The following is a 21,120-nucleotide window of genomic DNA, read 5'->3' as shown; positions in this document are numbered from 1 at the left end:
TGAATCAGAACCGGCTGGAACCTAGTTCAGAAAAGTTCCTGTCCTCCTACTCAACTCCCACAATTCCAAGATCTGTATATGAAAAAAAATGAAAGCATCCTCGTTAATGGTAAATGTCTGTCTCAAGGGGTTATTTGGCAGCTTTGTTGGAGAAACAGTCTTCTCTTTCCAGGGTTATTTTGTGGTGGTCCCAAAGTTTTATTTTAGGGCTATCTTAGCCCTGAAGAAGCTGCTTTGACACCCAGCTAATTAACGTGGTGTTTATATTAATCCTTCCCCATCCCAAAAGTTAGCTGCAATTCGGCGATTTCCCATTACTAGCATGGAGAAGAAAGCTCCTACCAGTCAGTGTAAAGGGGGACGAATACCAGAGACCTTAAAACCAAGTGGGTTTATTACATGTGCTCAACTTCAGAAAATGCAGTGTTTCCTGAGGCTCAGCCACGCTGCAGTTGAGAGGCAACAGATACCGACGTCAGGCATAGCGCTGCCCCCTTTTACATCTTTCTCACGCACTCCTGCTCCCCATCCAAAAGAGCCAGTGCCTCTGCAACCCCCTTGCAACGATAGGACACCTTGATCCGTAACGGGAGAAGAATGTACTTCCGCAGAGATTTTCTGGAGGGCGGGGGGAGGGGTGTTTGAAATAAGTTAAGAGAGCACAGACAGGATGTCCTCCTAAGTACGTCGAGGAGTTATTATAAACCAGCGCTAGCCATTACACAGCCAAATACGTTGCCACCAGCACCAACGTTCAAACCAGCCCAGCCGGCAGAAGAATTGCAGTAAGGACAAGGCTGCAGCAGCAGCAGCAGCAGCTGTGGAATGGATCAGCTGCTGAGGGGAGGAGGGGGAGGAGTTTAAGAGGGATCAGGAAGCAACGGAGTGTCTAACACCTCTCTCTGCTATGGCTGGCTAAAGAAAAATCATCATAACCATAACAAGGGGGGGGGGAGGGGAGCGCAGGCAGAGAGTGAGGGGGGCGGTGGGGGAGCAGCCGCGGAGGCCGCAGCATGAAGAGGAGAGCTGGGCTGGGGGGCAGCATGAGGTCGGTGGTGGGCTTCTTGTCCCAGCGGGGCTTGCAGGGGGACCCGCTGCTCACCCAGGACTTTCAGAGGCGACGCCTGCGCGGCTGCCGAAACCTCTACAAGAAGGACCTCCTGGGCCACTTCGGCTGTGTCAATGCCATTGAATTCTCCAACAATGGAGGCCAGTGGCTGGTCTCAGGTAAAGCAACCCCCCCGCCCCCAACCCCCCCAGTCCTTGCCGGCCCCCCCCCCCCAGCATCTCGCCTCCTTCCCCCACGCTCACCCGGGGAAGGGGGGGATTGTGGTGGTGTTTCCAACCCCTCCTCCCCCGCAAGGCACTGGTGTTCCCGAAGGAGGATCTAAAATGGTTGACAGGTTCGCCCCCCCTTTTCCTGGGTTATGTTATTTGGGGGGCGCGAACCCCCAACAAAGTTTGCAGGAAAGTGTCTGGCGGGGGAAGGGGGGGGCGGGGGTTTGATGCACTTAATGGCGCGGGGGAACCAGCGGGCTGAAATTGGCAGAGCCCAGTGACATGTCCCGCGGGTCCCCGGCGCTGGGCGAGGCGGGGCGGTGCTGGGCGGCGGGAGCGGGGCGCCGGACGGGGCGGGCGCCGGGGCCGGGGCCGGTGGGTGGCTGGAGGAGGGGGGTCAGGTATCCGCTGTTGTATCCCGCTGTGTGCTGGGGTCCCGGGGCGCGCAGCCCTGCCCGGGGTGAGCGGCTGAAGCGCGGGTGGATGGAGCCGGCAGGCTCGGCTCGGCTCGCTCCTGGGCCCCCCTTTGGGGGGATGGGACCGCTGGCTGGATCTCGCCCCCGTCGGGTGCTCGGCGCTGTCGGGGAGCGGGGGGCACTGGCTTGACGTTAGCTGCTAGCCTGGGGCAGCGGGGCCCCGTGCCTGGATCGCCTCCCCCCGCCCCCCTCGCGGGGCTGCCGCAGGTGCCTTCTCCCCTGCGGTGATTCACGTCTCTCTCCCCTTCCGCGCCGAGGGGCAGGGAGCAAACTCCAGGCCGGGGCTTCGCGAGGAGCTGCGGCCTAGTCGCTCTCCTGGCTCCTCATAGCGACAGGCCGGGGAATCGATGGCCTATCCGCCCAGGGGAGGGGAGGCCGGGCCAGGCTCGCCCAGCGTTCAGACCCTCCCTGCTGGGGCTGGGAGGTGCAGTTCCCCTGCCTAGCCGAGACTCCCATTGCGGGGAGGGTCAGAACATCCCGGGGGAAGGGGGGATCCAGCTCCCGTCCAGGGTAAGGAAAGGGCTGCCCGCAGCCTCCCCATCAGAGCCAGCGGCCCCTGACGAGAGGGCAGATAGGAAGGGATGAGGCCCCCGGCCCCCCCCCCACTGAGAGCCAAGATCCTCCAGACTTGAGTGTGTCACAGGCTGCACCAAGGCCTTTCTCTCTGTGTGTGTGTGTGTGTGTGTGAGTGAGTGGGGAGGGGGGGAAGAGGGTTGTCACAGCTTCCCTTTGCCTCCAGGCAGCCAAGGTTCCCAAAATGGGGATTCCAGAGACAAGAAGGGGAAGAGTTACTCCCCCTACTGAAAGTCATGGTCTTCCTACTGTGTGTGTGTGGGGGGAGGTATACCAAAGGGCCTTCTACCCCATAGAGGTGGATAAGGGGATTATATTCCTCTCCTCCAGAATAAAGGTCTGACTCTGCCCTCTTCCAAAATGGGGTAAAGGAAGAAGTTGAGTTTTCCAGCTTCTCTAGTCTTCTGCTAGCAATAACCACATGTACTTAATGGCTCATTGTGGGGATTTGTTTCTGCAGCCTGTGCTTTAAGAATGGATTCTCATTTGCAAGGGTCCTAGCATCATTGCCAAACGGGCAAGAGGCAAAACCCTGAACATCTGATATGCTGTGGTCAGTAATTGGAGACATGGGGGGGGGGAAGAAGGGCATAATGGATGCTTGTTGCATAGTCATAGTGTAGGGTAGCAACACTTGGGCTTGAAAAATCCATTTGATTGGGCTGAGTAAGAATCTTTCCCAGGCGAATGCTATCAACTGTTCTAGAAACTAATTTAAAAAAAATTCTAGCCATAATGGTTAGAAAAGAGAACCTAAATATGAACAGTGAGCCTTCCCTAGGGCTGGTCTAAGGAAACTTACAAGCATAACTATACTGCTGTAAATACAGTGGTAATTTCCCATGTGGACAGTGTTACCCTGGAGTAAGAGTGTCCATGTGGCTAGTTATAATGATATAGTTATGCTTGCACATGTCTCTGTGTAGACAAACCCTAATCCACCAAGAGGTCAAGTGCATCTGCTGCCCTTAGCTTTCCTAATCTGTGGTAGAGACACAAATGACCAGAGTGTTATACTGCTATTAAGAATCTTGTAGGCAACAAGAGAAACTGACAGGAATCACGTTAGTTTCACACTGCTGCTCCTTAGAAAAGTTTTAGGACATTGGTTCCCAAACTTTTTACTAAGGAGACCCAACAACTGCATTCTCCCCCCATTTTTTTTTTTTTTTTTGCAACCCATCATTACATATATGCACTCTTCACCCTCACATCACAATCATGGCCTGGTGAGGAGAGGCCCAAGGGGGTGGGATGTATTGGAGGGCAAGCCTGATCCACACTCACCGCACAACAGTGGCTCCTGTCCTGTGGGGCTGGGCTTGACTCCCCACTCCAGGTGTTGCTATCTGGCACATGGACTTTCAACACTAATCATTCAGTTTTGGCCCATCTGCCCCTCTGTCTTGGGGCAACTGGGCCAAATTTGAGCGAGTGGCATAGCAATCTCTTGCACCATGTCACAATACCTGGAGCAGGGAGCTGGGCCCAGCTCTGTAGGATAGGAGACGCTGCTGCAGGGTAAATACTGGGCAGGCTAACTCTCCAACTCACCTCCTCTCCATGCTGGACCAGGGAAAGTGTATGTTTGCCCTGAATGTGGCGACCCTTCCAGAACCTCTCTGTGACTCACTGGTGGGTCAGGACCCACCATTTCAGAAAATTTGCCTTAGGACCCTCCTAAGTCTTGTCATGGAGTTGATGCCGTTACCTCTGTGTATATCCACTTCCTAGATAGAGCTTCTCTCAGGTGGATCTCTGCAGTTTTGTAGGAAAGGAGAGGAATTCCTCATCTATAGTTTTAATACAATTCCCAGGAAGAAATACCCTCTTCTGAGGTCTACAGGAGATGCACTTCCCTTCTGCAGAGTTTGGGAGGTGCATAGCAGTGGGGCTGTATTTTTTCAGACCTCCAGAAATCATCAGGAAGAAAATCCTTACAAGAACATTGTAATACATTTTAAAACAACAAAATCGTTACTGAATTTTGTGTCTCTAATAGTTAAGATTAAACTGACTAGAAACTCAGATATTTGTTTAATACCTATAGTACAAGTTCTCCTATCTTAACTTTGCCTTTGTATTGATACCTGAGAAAATGAGAAACTCAGACTACCATAGCCATTTGTTATAAACTGTTTTCCCCTTATCAGTGACCACAAAATCTAGTGTGTTTGATGTTATACAGTAATGTCAGACAGGTGCTCAGTTGCTCATTTAAGAGTTAGATGTTAAAAGGCAGAATCATTATGGATTTTCAATTAAATTCCATGCCCTTAAAAGTACAGACTTTATTAAAGCTAAACCAAAATGTGCCTGATTATTTGTAAAGGCATCTTTTTAATATTTCAACTATGAACAGCAGAAGAGGCAGCCAGTGACATTCACTGGAAAAAAGGACTCAAATGAAAGCTAAGGGAGGGTTAGGCTAGCTGAGACATTGCTTCCTCAAAACAGTCAGGATGCTGAGGTAGGGATGAAATAGAGGAGATGCTGACTGAGCCTATAGCAGCCTGGAGATTTTGGGTGGCATTAGGAATGTGAACAAAGGAAATGCAAACTGTAAAATTGTCCACTGAAAAACTGTCTTGATATAATAATTTTTCTAGTTCTCTAGTCATCATAGTTTGTCTTGATTTGACAGTTGAACTGTTTGTAACTTAGCCTTCAAAGGAGCCAGTTTAAACACAAGTGGAATAGTGCATTTAGCCATACTGATTCAGTTTGTGTTACATTGCATCCAAGTTAGCCCAGTTCTCATTTGTAATATCTGGAATGTCCTCTGGGTACATATCCAATGCTTCCTGAGTGAGACTGCTGTCAGAAGCAGTGGGTCCTAATGGATTTTGTAAGACTACTACTTATTGGTTCAGTAAGTGCATTTCTGATTGCCTAAACCTGGTTTACATTACAGCTTCAACTGATTTTCCAGTTAGAATTTTTGGGAAGAGCTTCCTCAGTGTGGACAGGCCTTTATCGCCAATAAACTTAAAATAGGACTTCAGTGAACCATTCTAACGTTGATATTTTAAATCTTAATTAAAGATTTGATCAACTTTGGTCCTGTATATGAGATCTAAACTGGATACATCCAGTTAAGTAAGTTTTCTCTCATTTTCACCTTTTAAAATTTTTGTTGGGCTACAAATGTCAGAAGAAATTGGATTTCTTGAACCCTGGTGAGAACTTCCTTTTTTTTTTTTAAAAAGGGTAGCTACATTTGGGAGATCCTTGTCTAATTCACTTCAAATGTGATAGAAAATTTCTAGCTAGTCTCCAACCCTAACCATCAGTCTTGAGATTCTTACTCTTTTTGTTGTCCTTAACAGTGGAATTGATACAGGCACTTCAGAGAGAGAGACACTGACATTTAGGAGGCAGAAGTAGAAGAAAGGAGACTGTTACAGTGCAGCACGCTAGCGCAGTGGTTCTCAACCAGGGATACGCATACCTCTGGTGGTTTGCAGAGGTCTCCCGGGTGTACTCAGCTTACCTAGATCAGTGTTTCTCAACTTGGGAATTATTGGATGGGTTTAGGGGGGTCCCAAGTGCAGGGCCATCGTTAGGGCGTTGGCAGACAGGATAATTGCCTGGGGCCCCAGGGCCCAGGGGCCCCAGCAAAGCTAAGTTATATGCTTCAGCCCTGGGTGGTGGGGCTTGGGCTTCAGACAAGGCCAACAAGTGAAAAACAGGCTCCGGTATCACACTGAAATGTAATTAGATGGTAAAAATGAGAAAGTAAGCATTTTTTTCAGCAATAGTGTGCTGTGACACTTGTATTTTTATGTCTGATTTTTGTAATCAATAGTTTTTAATGAGGTGAAACTTGGGGTATGCAAGACAAATCAGACTTGGAGTACAGTAGTCTGGAAAGCTTGAGAACCACTGCGCTAGTGCATACTTTAGTTCATGCTCCTGTAGTCCGAACTGTGAGGCCATGCAGACAAGCCCTTAAGACAAGATGCATCATGATCTACAATAGGACAGACCATGAAAAGAGTAGAATGACATTAGGAAGGGAAAGGCCTAATGAATAAGGAAGAGATGTATATAAGCCTGGATGAGTATCATTCAGTGAAATTAGTTTAAAGGTTTGGGGGGGGGGGGGGGAGGGGAGGGGAAACCTTCCTCTGTAGCTCATCAGCTATTGTGTGGTAGATATATTATTAGACCAACAAATGTGAAAGTTTTCATGCTTATTCAACAATTCTTTCCTGCTTTTCCACCAGCCTTAAGAGCAAGTTGCATTTAAAAACAAATTTAGTTTGATTGACCACATGTAAGTTAAGTGTAGCACACAATAAATTATACTCAACTATTTAATTCTACTGGAGGGTGTGGCTTTATGGAGGTGAGGTGGTAAAGGTATTTTCTCTACCAATGAACTTTATCCTTGGGCTAGTAAGTATTACATAATGTGTTTTCAAGCCTTACTTTTGAGTGTGTTTTCTTGTTTGTGCATTTGCTCATCCCTGTTATCTTTGATAAACACATACTTATCGGTGCCTCCTAGTTTCTTCTGGTTTAAATTGCATCACCAAGAGCATTTCTGAAGGATATTATGGTCCTTGGTTTCTTTAATCTTTGTATACATTTACCTGCTCTCTATTTCCTCTCCTGCCCTTCTCCTCACCAGATAGCATTTAAGTTGCCTTCTTATGATTGTAAGTTTTAATTAGAAGCTTGTAGGGATGTGTGAGTGTGTTGGTAATGCACCTCTCATTCTGTTGCCAGGCAAGTCTAAAGGAGTGTGGATCAGAAGCAGGGTAGTAAGAGGACCTTAGCAACAGCAGAGGAGTACTATCTCTTTGTTAGGGGAATCACATTACCCAAGTACATTTAAAAGGGGCCAAATTCAGTCCTGGCATAAGAGTGTTCAACTCCCTTGCATATATGGGGACACTTGGTCCTAGATGGTTGGATCAATAGGTTTTGAAAATTGGAATTGGGGTGTCACCTCCCTGAGGCACTAGTTCCTCTATGATTGATCCTGGTGTGTGCAGGAAGTACAGAGACTCAGAGAGCTCATTTAGTCCTTGTGTACATTAGAGAAACTCTGTGTAAAGAACTGTTTAATCCTTCTGTGTCCAGGCACAAGTGCTCCAGACAGTTTGCAATGCCTGGCAAATATTGTTTAGACTTAGCTTTGGTTTCAGCAAGGTGAAATGCTGGGTCAGTCTGGATCATTTTAGGGCTGGTGTGGACAGTATTGAAACATTTTATATGGTCTTCCTACTGTTGTCCCACAGTGGCCTCTCATCTCCCAGAATTCACAGTGCTGAGACCTGGTGGATAGCTATTTATTCAGAAGGCATCACAGCTGAAGCAGTTCAGGGCAGCACTAATGTGTATGTGGGGAAAAACTGCAGTGGTTCAGTATGGCTAGTGTGAAGGCAGTTTCTGCTTAACCTTATGTCCTGCAATTCTGCTAGGAAAGAGATAAGTTACCTATTGTGGACACCTTAGTATAACACCTTTTTGAGTAGGATATAGGAATGCTACCTAACCCTCTCCCCAGTGCTAGTCACTGCAGCCTTAGGGTAAGGAGGACACACTGACTGACTGTGGATGTTTTTGTCATATTTCGATACATGGCTGACAGCTTCGTGTGGGAGCTGAGGCAAGAAACCAGAGTTTGACCTATAATGAATAAAGACCCTTGTCCTCATTGAAGACTAAATTACTTGACCAGTTAAAGCCTTTAAAATGTAGTTCTAGTCTGAAAAGTGACTAAAAATGGCATTGTGAAGTTCCATGCTCAATCTGCAATTTTCAAAGGGCCAGTCTTGCAAACATGACCCAGGATCTGTGAGTTAAACTGAGCTCTTCTCACCTTGCATAGCCTTACTATTAATAAAGATTCAGTAGTCCAGATTAGGCCTCTGGCACCTGTTTAATGCCTCTGTCTACAGTGGCACAGGTGTAACTGATTGGGATTTTAGTAAATTAATCTGTACCACAAGAACAGAAATCCAGTTTATTTTAGCTGAATTGGTTCAGCAAGTGTTGACATGACCAAAATGCTGTAAAAACTTGGGCACTAAACTAAATAGATGCGCTATCTGAATACGCCTAGGGAGAAAAATTATGCTGAGTATTAATGTGCTATCTTGATATGGTCCAGGGGTTCTCAAACTGGGGGTTGTGACCTCCCAGGGGGTTGTGAGGTTATTATAGAGGGGGGGGGGGTTCATGAGCTGTCAGCCCTCCATTCATATCAGTAAGGATGGCATGATCATCACAGCCTGAAATATTTTCAAGGAGTCCCAGTGCAGCACCCCCCCCCCCCAAAAAAAAAAAAAAAAAAAAAAAGTCTGAGAACCCCTGATATGAGTAAAACTACATGTCAGGCCAAGAGACATCTGATTAGTAGGAGTAAGGAAAGTGGATGAAACATTTTGAGGAGTCGTAATTATGTACCTTCATATGACTCCTCTTTTCATCCCAAGGCATCCTTACAGGAGCACTACAGAGTCACTATTCTTTCCTGTCCATGGCTTGTTCCCCTATTAAGCCCAGCCTGATCATGTCTCTGCATGCGATGTCCCACCATCTAGTCAGCAGTCAGCCTCTAGGTCAGACTGACCTCTGTTGCATTTGCATTATTTTCTTTGGCATCCTTTCATCTGTCTTCTACACTCTCTCCACCATTGTAATCTTTTCTATTGCAGCCAATCCAGTATCCTGATTTCACACCCTGCTGTCCTCCAAACTTCATTTGTCTTAAAATATTTCACTTTACACCTGCCGTCTTCTGAAGAACTCTGATCCTTCCTGTCTTCTGTTTTCTGATATGTTCATTTAATGCAGCTGCTTCCAGACCATAGAGTAATACTGGTAGTACACTAGTTTGATACATTTTTACTTAGGTAGCAAACATACTGTTTTTATCAGTCCATAATTTCATTAACTTCAGTGCAGCACTTGTAGCTAAAGCACATCTCCTTTTACCTGCTTTCTTGATGGAACCATCAGCACTCATCGAGTTTCCTAGGTACATGTATGATTTTTACTTGTTCTATGACTTTGCTGCTGCATTTCAACTCCTTATTTTGGAAAAAGGACAATAGATAAAACCTCTTCATCTTCTTGGCATTTATTGCAACTCCAACTTGACAACACCAATTTTCCAAGGTAGCAAAGAGTATCCTCATTAATTCAAACATCTCTGCCAGTTGTATGATATCATCTGCATAAACTAAAAAGATTTACTCTAGATCACCAAGTGTCTGTCCTCCAACTCACTTACCATTCTTGATGTCTAATTTAAGAACATGATGAAAAGTGATGGTGATTCCACGCCTCCTTGTCTTACACTAAACTTTGACTTGAACCAGTTGCTTAATTTTCCACCAATTCTTATGGTACTACAGGAGTCTTAGTACATAACTGTAATTATAAAGGAAAGTTATCCTATATGGAACTCCATTTGATTATACTACTTTTCCGTAATGCTTTCCTCCAAATCAAATGCCTTCCTGAAGTTGATGGAAAAAAGCAAACATCTTTAATTCATATGCTCGCTTTTTTTCTGTCCGCTCTGAGTGCGAATATCTTGATCAATACAACTTCGGCCTGGTTTGAAGTTTTCTTGTTCCTTGCCTACTAGTTCTTCTAAACAGGCTTTAATCTGTTGACAATTACTTTGATTATTTTTCTCTGGCTAAAGGTAATAGTTATACTAATCCTGAAGAAAGGATATCTTGCTCATGCAAATAATATAGAGGTTTAAGCTTATTATTAGTACTGGGAAAACTCACAATGCAAGTAATTGTCAACAGATTATGACTCAATAGATTTTTTTTTTTTTTTTTAACACAACGAAACTTCAGAACCATTCCTTTTCCGTCTGAGAACCAGCCTATCAGATATCAACTCAGAAGGAATTTTCATCAAGAGAGTTGTCATTCAAACCTTATTTCTAATGCTACCATGACACTGTAAACAGTGCTGGTTGTATACCTACTAGTTATTCCACCCACCATTTTAGATGGGATGGGGTCAGTAATACAGAGGCACCTTACTGACTCCATTAGTAGTCTGCATTTGATTTTTTTCACCTAAATCAATGTCTTCTATAACGAAATAGAAATCACAGAAATCTCTCTCAAACATTAATTGTTTCAAGGACAAACTCAAATTTTTCTAAGTACTTCTTGTACACCATAGAAATTTCTTGACCAAATTCTAAAAGACTTAAAACCTTTGCTTTTTGAAACTGTTCAAGACATTTTGGTGCGTGAGGAGTGGCATCATGTTGTCATAATCTCAAAAGTTACAAATTTGAGACTTCACACAAATCTTCAGCCTCCAGAAAAGACCAGTACAGGATAAATTCAGGGGACAGAAGAGAAATCAAAATATCACCTCCCCTACATATTGAAGGCTTGAGCTTAAACTGCTTGTGCTGCTGGCTAGTGACAACTAAAAGACATGGTTGTCATAAACAAGTTGATACTTTGACAATAGCTCTGGTCTCTGAAAAGTAACCAATTAAAAGTGTCTGTGTCTGCCAGATTTCTTCACCTTAAAGACTTAATTTAATGTTTTTCAATGACTGCCTCTTGCATCTCTCTGAAACCTGCACTTATTAATCACTAATTCATCTAAAACAATTGAAGTGTACATGTGAACGTCCTGTGCCACATTTCCAGCCAGCAAGAAAGCCAAGCTTACATCAGTTTACAATAAACTGAAGTTCATTTATAATTAAACTGGACATGTCATTTATTTGGCATCTCTGTTTAGTGATTATCAAATGCATTATAAGTCTATCATATATCATCAGCTTGCACTATGCAATACAAAAATAGAGGAAGGGATGGTCCCTGTCCCAAGGAATTTATAGTATAAGAAGTGCTGAATACTGCTTTGCTGTCTAACAGATTTTAGAATGGTTGCCTTAAAAGATTTGATTCAGCTGAGGAATGGTAACTTAAGGCACATTCAGTATAACTCAACTTCATGGAAAAACTTCCTTCTTTATTATTAATAGCACCATATGTTCAAATTAAAAGTTTTAACATATCTGATTATGTTAACTTTTTTAAAAAAACAAAAAACCCACTCTATGTATTTAACTTTGGTCTGCCTGGATAATAAAACCAATCAGCTTCACTTTGGTTGTAGTCATTTTCACTTTTGGCCCCTACAGTGACCCAAGTTTTCTGTGTTTGGGTTTCCAGTTATGCAAGGAAATGATAAAATGTTTTAACCGAAACTCTTTTATATGTAATGACTCTTCTAATTTCCAGTATAATTTTTTTTTGTTCATATATAAAAATCACCAACTAAATTTATTGTGGGCCTATTTCACTATTCTTTTAAAATACACTTTCTTCTCCAAGTCTTCACAAACATACTTTTCTTAAGCACTCCACATTCAAAGAGCATTGTCAAATGCTATTTTGCTTAAGTCTTCTTCTAATCACTGTTTGTTTTTTAGAAGCTTGCGAATCAGCTAATATTTCTTTCCTTGCCAACTCTTGCCTTATCTGTCTGGCAAATATTTGAGAGTATTTATGGATGGCTTACTGCCCTTCAAAATGGTGACCAGATTAATGGTCAAAAGTATAGTGAACTGCAAAGCAAAAAAAATGGATTTCAGCCCGTCTTGCTTGTTGATTGCCCCATTAATCAGCCTGTGACAGGTATTCACCACAGAAATACATTTTTTACCCTTTAAAAATCTTTAATTTCTCAATAAATTGAGAGGGAGTGCTGATGAATCTGTATTAAAATCTTGATGCTTAAATTGGACTGGCTACAGGACAGGATGTTATACAAGGCTCTTCTGGTGCCTGCAGACTGATGGTATCTGCAGATGCTGAAAGAATGACAGATGACCACCCCCCTGCCCCCCCCCCCCCCAAAAAAAAAAAAAAAAAAAAAAAAAAAAAAGGAAAATATTTAATCTTTTAGACTTAACCTGCTGTCTTCTCTGCGTGTTTCATAAATTATAATTAAATGTCCAGGTGTTTTCTCTCAATGGGAATAATTTTCTTCATAACCATTAGCCTATCCAAACCATTAGGGGTGGATAAGGGTGTGTGGTAAACTAATCTGGACCCCAACAAATCCTGTGTGAATGTTGACAATGTTAATTACCTTACTTTTCTCTTCCATCAGCTTACATTTTAGTCCAGGCTGTTACACAGGCTTCCTTTCCCTTTTTTTGTAGGAGGTGATGACCGCCGGGTTCTGCTTTGGCATATGGAACAAGCCATCCACTCCAGAGTCAAACCGGTACAATTGAAAGGGGAGCATCATTCTAACATCTTCTGCTTAGCTTTCAACAGTGGTAACACAAAAGTATTTTCTGGAGGTAAGGGAAGAAAAGAAACTTGATTTAAAGAGACTAGATTATAAACTTGATTGTAGAGTAAAAACAATGAGCTGAACAAAGACCCATTGGCCAGCACAGAGCTGCTCTAAATTGGCAGCTGAAGAGTCCCCTGGAATAGGGAAAATTTTGGATGGTGCTGAGCTGGCATAGTCCTCTCTATGCCATTGCTCCTAACCCTTCCCCCAAGCTGGCAGAGGAGGCCGAGCACTCAGGCTTATGGAAGATATCACTGGATCTAAATAAGCCTTTGGCTGCCCTGGAGATTGAAGAAGTGGATAGATGGCTAAAAGCCACCTTTGTCCTTCCTTGAGCTCTGACTCTGCTAAGGAGCAGGCCCTCCAATAGAATATTCTCTGACGGTTCCACAAGTGTACATGGAATATCTGCAAATCTTAATAAAGAGAATACAGAGCTTTCACTGTAGGTTACCAATTCAGATTTAGAACAGGTTGGTAGTGATCAAATGCTGTTACCATTTGATGGCTGTTCAGTGGTCTCTGAAATGAGCTTGTGATTTCATTCCAGTTTTCAGTGGGCAGGTGTCTCCATTGAAAAACCACCACCACACTTGGCACCAATTGGCCCACTTGCTGATAGTCTTACTTCCTTTTGGTAATAGACTGACTGTTAAAACTGACCAACTTTTGCTCTTAAAATTCAGGATTGAGGCATGTTGGTGGAAGCTGTGTGGCAGAAACATGTACTTGCTCTGGGGAAATACATAGAGGACTTCAGTCTCTCTAAAATTTTTGGTCTGACACTTTTCATCAGCACTCGATTTCCCCTTCCCCCACTCTTTTTAATATTGAAACTCCTTTTGGAGAAGGGAGAGGGGAAGAAACATGCTTTAATTAATGGATATCTGCATATGTCTCAAAATCCATGCAGAGCATCCCTTTCACAATCTAATGTGATCAGTAAAGATAGGAAAGAAATGTATCCGTCACCTGCCCACCCTAAGAATGTACAGTTAAATTTGTTTATTTTTAGCACATTTATGGAGCTCTTGATTTCCTTCTCACACTGAGATTTGTGAACTTGGATCAGTGCTGTAAATTAAGTCTCTTACCTTCTGTTTTATCTACATTTATAAAATGGGGCTAGCTGTACTTTGTAAAGTGATCTGACATCCTTGAGAGGTATGATAGAAGTGCAAGTGTAAAGGTCTTTCCCTGTCCAGTATAATGTTTCAATTTGAATTGAGTTGAAGTTCAGCCACAGAAAATCAGATTATTTTTGCAAATTGAAAATATAAAATATGGAAACTTGCCTAAGGTGAATGGAACTGTTAGTTCATACTCACAGTGAAAGAAGAGCTCCTTCTTACTATAAATATGTTTGACAGTGTATTTATTGTGGATTGAGTCAGATTGCCCAAAACAAGTATATATTTTTTCACTTTATATTCTTCCATCCAAAAGATCTCAATGCATTTTGTGTGTGTATGTGATGTATATAGGTAGCATTTACTGTATCTAGCTACTTCTAGAGCAGAGGGCAACAGCTGAGTGGACAGTGCTCTGCACAACAATCTCTGGAGAGGAAATCTTGGCCAAAGACACCTGGCAAACCCTGCTCTTACAAAGAGTGCCAAGGAGCCTTTAATGTCCAATGGAGACAAAGAACATGAATGCTTTTTAAATTATCATAATAAACTTCATTGAACTCAACTTTACACCTTTGGTGGATGAAAAGCTGAACTAAATTTGTGGTTCGTGGAGACCCACTAATACAAATCTGGGGCTTAGCCTACCAAACCACCCTCTATATACACTATATTTCACCTCCGTAAGTATAATAGCAAAGAAGAGTGGACACTTTCTGATCTTTCATTGTCATAACCAGTGTACTCAAAAGGAGAGATGTTATAAATGAAGTGGAAGAGTCACACACACAATTCTTACCAAATAATTGGCCACAAACTCTGAACTTTCTTTAAATATCACAGTAGAACCCAGTTATCATGACCCATACTTAAAGTGTCACCACTATTCAGTTTTGCAGGGACACATTTAACAACAAGCAACTATTAGGGTGCCTCATGTAACCCAGTCAACTTGTGGTCCTGGCCTCATCCCCATCCTTTCCTCCCACCGTAACAATAGAACCAAAGGCAAGTCGTAGCCACTTCCTTTTCCCCCACCTACCTCCCACTTCTCTCTCCTCCACTCTGCTACTGTAGCTTATGGTGGGAGGGAAAGCAGGTTCCTTAATAGGCCGAGATTGAAGCCAGCCTGATATAATGGCTTCCCTCCAATTCATCTGAGTATATTGGATGAAATTCTAAGTCTTTGGAAAAACTAGGCCAGATTTATCATTTGGTGTAACTTCATAGAAATCAATGTGGTTTTATTGAGTATAATAAGCACTGTATGTGTAAATGGTTTGATTCAAAGAACATGGAGAAGAGCTACTTACACAGTAATCTAACACTGGCACAGTAATGGTTGCTCTGTGTCCTCATTTCCAGAAACCTCTAAAGAGAGCTGGATGTAGGAAAATGCTTCCCGCCCCCACTTAGTTACATGTAAACATGAGAAACAAGTTCGCTTCCATGAGAGCAAACAGATTTAAACATGTGCAATATAACCCAAAATTTGGAGTCATCTTTACATTTAAAATGGATTCCCATTCCTTCTGAACCCTTGTTAATTCTCATGAACATCACATGAGCTTCACCACTTGACAGCTGACGACATATCTACAGATGGATAGATGCACTTATACTTAAGATAAAACAAAAGGACCTCATCCTTTTCTTCATTCCCTGCAAATGAATGGTAACTGCATGCATAATGCTGTTTAATGTTTCTTAAACAGAAAATGCTAAATCTGTATTTGCTAGTGTTTAGTACAGAGGGTGGGGGTGAAGGGGAGAACAACCTTCAACACTAGAGATTGGAGTACATGAAGGGACCAGGTTAGGTTTTTTTTTTTAAAGGGATACAGTCCCCTTGACCTGCATTCATATGAACAGTTTGAATTGCGTTTAATGGACATGATCAAGGGAGGCTATCTCATTTTTAATATGAAAATAATTTGTGGTCACAGTAGTGTGCGTAGCAATGTTTGTATCCCCATATGCTGTGACTGCAGCAGCACTGAGCATTGTTATACTACTAACATACAGAGTGAACTGGGCTCACAACTGAAACACAAACTATGATAGCATCTAGTTTGTCCTTCCTCTTATTGTTGCAACAGCATAAGCAGTTACATCTTTCCTTGTGAATTGCAGGGTGTGGGTGTCTCTGTATGAGACTGAAACTTCTCATCACCACCTCCTCCACCCATGCATGCACCACAGTTTTGGCTGAGACTGGTCAGAGCATTATCAACAACACTCCTTAATTAACTGAAGCATCTGAGCAATGTGATGCATGCCCTATTAAGACATACTACCTCCATGGGACTCTATGCTCCTGTAAGCCCTTGGTGCTATAGACAACAGACTGGGAGCCTCTGTGTAGGTGAGCAGGGTGCTAACCACTTGGTAACCAGGCTGGTCTTCTCTCCACAGTGCTTTCATTTTCGAAATAGAAATTGCAAAAACTTTTTTTCACTATAAACTTTTAATGACCAGTATGTGATTTTTTTTAAGTGTTTATTTCTCTTTATAGGCAATGATGAGCAAGTTATACTCCACGATGTTGAAAGGTAAATTCATAATTTGTTCCCACTGCTTCAGCAGCTTTTGTTATAACCTTTGTTACTGGAGGCATCCAAACTGATGTTTTTAAGTGAAAAATGTAACATTGTGGGGGGAGGTGTCTCTTTGGTTTCATGTTATTCATAGCTCGAGGAGGTGGGTGCTGTCATGAAAACAGTAATATGTTCCAAATGCGGAATTATAGACTTGAAGGGCCACGTTTTTTAAGGTATCTACGCCCTAGTGGGATTTTCAAAAGCATCTAGGCACCTAATTCCCACGGAAGTCAAGGGGAGTTAGGTGCCTAAATACTTTTAAAAATCTGTCTCCAAGGGCCCAATTCCACACAGCCTTGCAGTTTTGTTAAAACTGGTGTAAATAACTACATAAGGTGCAAGGCAGTGGTCATTCACACCTGTAGGATTTTATACCCCCTTTGTACCAAAACTGCAAGGCTGTGAGGAATTGGACTCTAGAAGTCCTATTGTGAGACAACATGGGTAAAAAGGGATACCACTATGATGTTAAAAATATTTTGGATAGCCTATCTAATTATCAGAGTTGAACAATCAGGGTAGTATATTTACGTTTCTTCTGAGCTGGATTTGATTTCTGGCGTACAACTTTTGTAGATTAATGTTTTGGTCTACATGCTGTTTAGCTCCCACAAACTGTTAAATAATAAAGTTTAAGTAATGTGCACTGATGAAAAATGAATTCAAAGTCAGACAAGGCAGGAACAGATGTAAGAATAGTGAGAAATATAAAAACCTTAAATCTCTCTGTTGCCTGAGTCCTGGTTAGCATAATTTGGAAGGATCTCTGTTGCTTAGCTTGTTCAAAATCTTTGTGTTTGAATAAAAGTTCCAAAATAAATGTTTCACCTTAGTCTCTGACCTTTCACCTCAGTCAAATGTCAGTATTGCAGCTTTGTCTTGCTCTTCACACTTAAAGGTTACTGTTTACCATATATCTTGCTTGAGTGTTTTTAAGTACAGCCCTTTCTTTGATTGTATTTTGTTTTTGTTTTGGTATGTGATTGTTACATATTGGATTTTTAGATGTATTGCAATTGGACAAAACATATTTGTCTCATTCATCTAACATTGCAATAGTTGTTTGGGTTCCCTGCAGAAGATAGCGCAATCAAGTATGATGTTTTGAATTCTGATTTGAATTCTCTAATTCACTCAGCATTTTATTTTTTAATAATGGCTATATGTAGACTAGCTCTATCAAGTTCTTTTTTTCATATGCTCAAGTGGCACTTTCTGCTGTTGCTCTTCTGGCTTTTACATTATCAAAACTGCTTTCCAAGTTAGTCACTCATGAGACAGTTACTAGATCTCTCTCTCAAATCAGCAGTTTTAGCATGGGCACTGTTAAAACTTGCATTAACTTCAGACAGGATTTCCTTGAAGGACTTTCTGTACCCTGGAGTTTTTGTTGCACAGACTACATCCAGGTTGTTCCTCAAGAAATACAGCAAGTCAAGTAGCCTCACACTGGCTGTTCTAGTCTTTAAGTAGTTATGCTGGGCTGTCTTTTCTTGGCATTCTTGATCCTTTTCAAAGTGACCTACAAAGTTGTGGGAAGGGTGGAAACTGGGCTTGAGCCCTTGTTTTGCTGCTGTATGTTGGATAAAGTGGGGGATTAGGACGTTGGGAGATTTTCCTCTACTTGTTTTCCACATTAGAACTTGAGGTGTGGTCTGTCCTGGAGGACACTGACTAGAGCAGTGTTTCTCAACCTTTTAAGTAGCAAGTACCCCCTAACTTCTGAAAACTTTGAGTACCCCAACACTCACTTTTCCACAGGATTTTATATTTACAGACTAATGTGAGCCATAAGTTGGAAGAAGGGCTGAGTATATAAGGCCGTGATATGACAGATGTCAGATCTAGTGTGGGTAGGGTTACCACTTTTACACCAGGAGTGCACAACTCAAGTATGTAGCTGGGCTAGAGGTGATGTTGGCCAAAGCTAGGAGGCTTTGAGCAGCATGCCAATGCTGGGGAATATAAAACGCCGTGTCAAATTTTTTGCCATAGATTTGAGAGGAGGAAGAGGTGAGAGAGAGACAGGGAAGGAGGGAGAGAGAGAGAGGAAAAAGAGGGTAACTGTAAAATCTGGGCTGTCATAGTTGTCAATTTCACTGCTCAGCTAGAGCAGTAAAATTGACAAGTTTTCTGGGACTGGGCTTGGAGCCAGGAAGGGGGGCTGCCCTGTGGGTGAGTTGCAGGCGGCTGTTGCCTGGCTGCTAGCCCAGGAGGTGGGTGACTGCCATCCAGTTTGAGCTGGGGTAGAGGAGGCTTCCACGCTAGCTGGGACCCAGGGATGTGGGCAGGCGGCTGCTGCCCATCTTCAAGCCGGGGGCTGAAGGCTGTCCCTCGACTCGGAGCCGGGGCGCAGGTGGCTGCCACCCAGCTGCGAGCTCAGCTCACGAGATGCAGGAGGCTGCCACTGGGCTCCCACCTGGGAGCTGGGTCCCAGTGGGAGGCAGGTGGCTGCCACTCGCATTCCCCCAAGAGCAGGTGGCTGCCACCCACTTCCCATCTGGGAGCTGTGACTGGGTGGGAAGCCGGGGGCTGTCGCCCACCTTCCCGGGAAGCCGGGGGCTGCCACATGCCACCCAGCTGGGAGCAGGGACCGGGTGGGAAGCGGGCTGCTGCGGCCCGGCTTCCCCAGAAGACGGCAGCTGCCACCTGCCTCCCCTTCATTCTGTTTTTCCCCAGGTACCCCCTGCCTGTGTCTCACGTACCCCCAGGGGTACGCATACCACAGGTTGAGAAACTATGGACTAGAGAACAAGAGGAAAGCTGAGTGGCCGAGACTGCTTAAAACTGTTGTTCTTGTAATGGTCAACTCCAGTGATTGACAAACCTTTAGGTGAAAGAAAGCTTGTATTAAAGAATCAACACTCCCTACCTTCTTGTCCCTTTTAGTTAAGAAATGAAAGCTGACTATCCTTAAGGCCTCAATAAGACCTCTCAAAAACACAGGAGCACAGAGCTGGTATTCATGATACTTTCAAGATGATAAAACCCCTAAAACTAGAACCCTTTGAGACCACCTATTTATTTAATTTTATTTGCATTTCTTTAGGAACTAAAAATTAAAATAAAAAGGGCAAGCACAGTTTAGGCAAGGTTACTTCTTTAATATAGATTTGATCCCCAAAATCCAAGTTCTATTTTATAGAAAATATTAACTCATCTCATCAGACAAACATATTTTCCCTCAATATAATTATTATTAATTTGTTGAGGTTGCTGGCTCCAGCCTTGCATTAGGTTCTTGCAATTTAATAAGCTTCAGTGCTGTTAGTAGCACAGACTGTTAGGCCAGACTCATTCCTGGTCTTAGGATAAACTCATATTATTTTAAGATATGACTTTTCTCTTAAAAAGGCACAATTGAATAACTGTTTGTTTTATATTAATTTTGTTTACTATTACTAATATATTAGTAGCTTGTAACCTTTAAAAGACTGAAAAGAAAGAGGAACTGACTTAGCTCATTTATTGCAAAACTTATCTAATGCAACATCACTCTTGTAGCCACCTGCAAATTTTGGAGGCTTTTTGTGATCGATATGTAGGTGTCTAGCTAGCAAATGTTGTTTTTTAACTCCATAACAGGAACCTGATATCTAGTCTGAGCAATATTAATCTTGTCACTCAGTATTGGCATCTGACAAAGCTATAGCTATCAATTGCCTCCTGAAACAACCTTACTCCCTCAACAAAACGTACACCAAAAGGAGGGGAAATAATACATGTTTGTCTTGCAGCACTGAGACCTTGGATGTGTTCGCACATGAAGATGCGGTATATGGCCTTTCAGTGAGCCCAGTGAATGATAATGTCTTTGCCAGTTCATCTGACGATGGCCGGGTTCTCATTTGGGATATCCGAGAGTCTCCACATGGAGGTGAGAGCTGTAGGTGAAAAAGGGTATTAATGTAGAGAGATCTCTTGAATGTTGAAAAACTGCCTTTATCAGGATAGATTTTGGGGGTGGAGAAGGAGTGTGGTGCATGATTTGTGTGCAGTGGTCATTTGATATCCTGTACTAATGTTGGATTGTGGTAATAGCACAGGGTTGCCAGCCTACAAGTCTTCAAATATCAGATCCTAAAGATCAGATTTAGTTTTAAATAACAATTTTTCTGCATACATAAATTCAGGGACCCTATCCCATCTCCTAAATGTTGGTGCATGTGAGCTCTCCTTTTTCTTTCCCTTCTCCGTTTTGTCCCTTTTTAAGGACACATTAGGAAAAAAAGTCTTTAATCCCAGTCTACAGTGAAATGATTTTTAAAATGCCTTAATCATAATCCTATTGTTATTGCATGTTGTTACGATAGAGCAAGTTATGGTTGTTAAGGAGTTAAGGTGTCCTAACTATGCATTTCCATATCTTAACATGTTCCTTTTAAATTTCATCCTAAAACTGAATTTCCTGGGATTATATAGTTCGTTTGGGGATAATTATAACGTCCTGTAGTATATCACTCTAAATGACTGGTATATATTCTCACCCTTAACTCCATTTTAAAACATTTTTGTCTGGAAATTTTAATTCAGAACATTCTGCAGGTCACTGCAGTAATTATTTCCTTTCTCTCGCCTCCCTGATTTTACATCAATTTCATCTTATTGCCCTCTTATATACCATTTTATTTGGTGTAAAACTGCTGTTTGGAACCAGACTACTTTGGTTTCTGCCTAGAGAGAATGTACTGAATTAGTTCATCTGCTAGGAGTCCTGGTCCTGCCCACTAACATGTCGGTGCC

General features: G+C 42.8%; 1 protein-coding gene across 1 annotated transcript in view; it reads left to right on the top strand.

The window, feature by feature from the left end:
• The first annotated feature begins 993 nt into the window (after positions 1-993).
• The window catches only part of DCAF5 (DDB1 and CUL4 associated factor 5), a 93,158-nt gene continuing 73,031 nt past the window's right edge, over positions 994-21,120 (top strand). Inside the window, exons 1-4 of the mRNA XM_067557811.1 lie at positions 994-1,227; positions 12,508-12,651; positions 16,293-16,329; positions 20,115-20,254. Coding sequence (XP_067413912.1) covers positions 1,014-1,227; positions 12,508-12,651; positions 16,293-16,329; positions 20,115-20,254 — 535 coding nt within the window. The 5' untranslated portion in view covers positions 994-1,013. The remainder of the gene's footprint in view (positions 1,228-12,507; positions 12,652-16,292; positions 16,330-20,114; positions 20,255-21,120) is intronic.

Source organism: Emydura macquarii, unplaced genomic scaffold (genome assembly GCF_026122565.2).
Source record: "Emydura macquarii macquarii isolate MOO-44397 ecotype Brisbane River unplaced genomic scaffold, CSIRO-AGI_Emac_v2 contig_1876, whole genome shotgun sequence".
In the NCBI taxonomy this organism is placed as follows: domain Eukaryota; kingdom Metazoa; phylum Chordata; order Testudines; family Chelidae; genus Emydura; species Emydura macquarii.
This window is presented reverse-complemented; position numbering and strand designations above follow the sequence as displayed.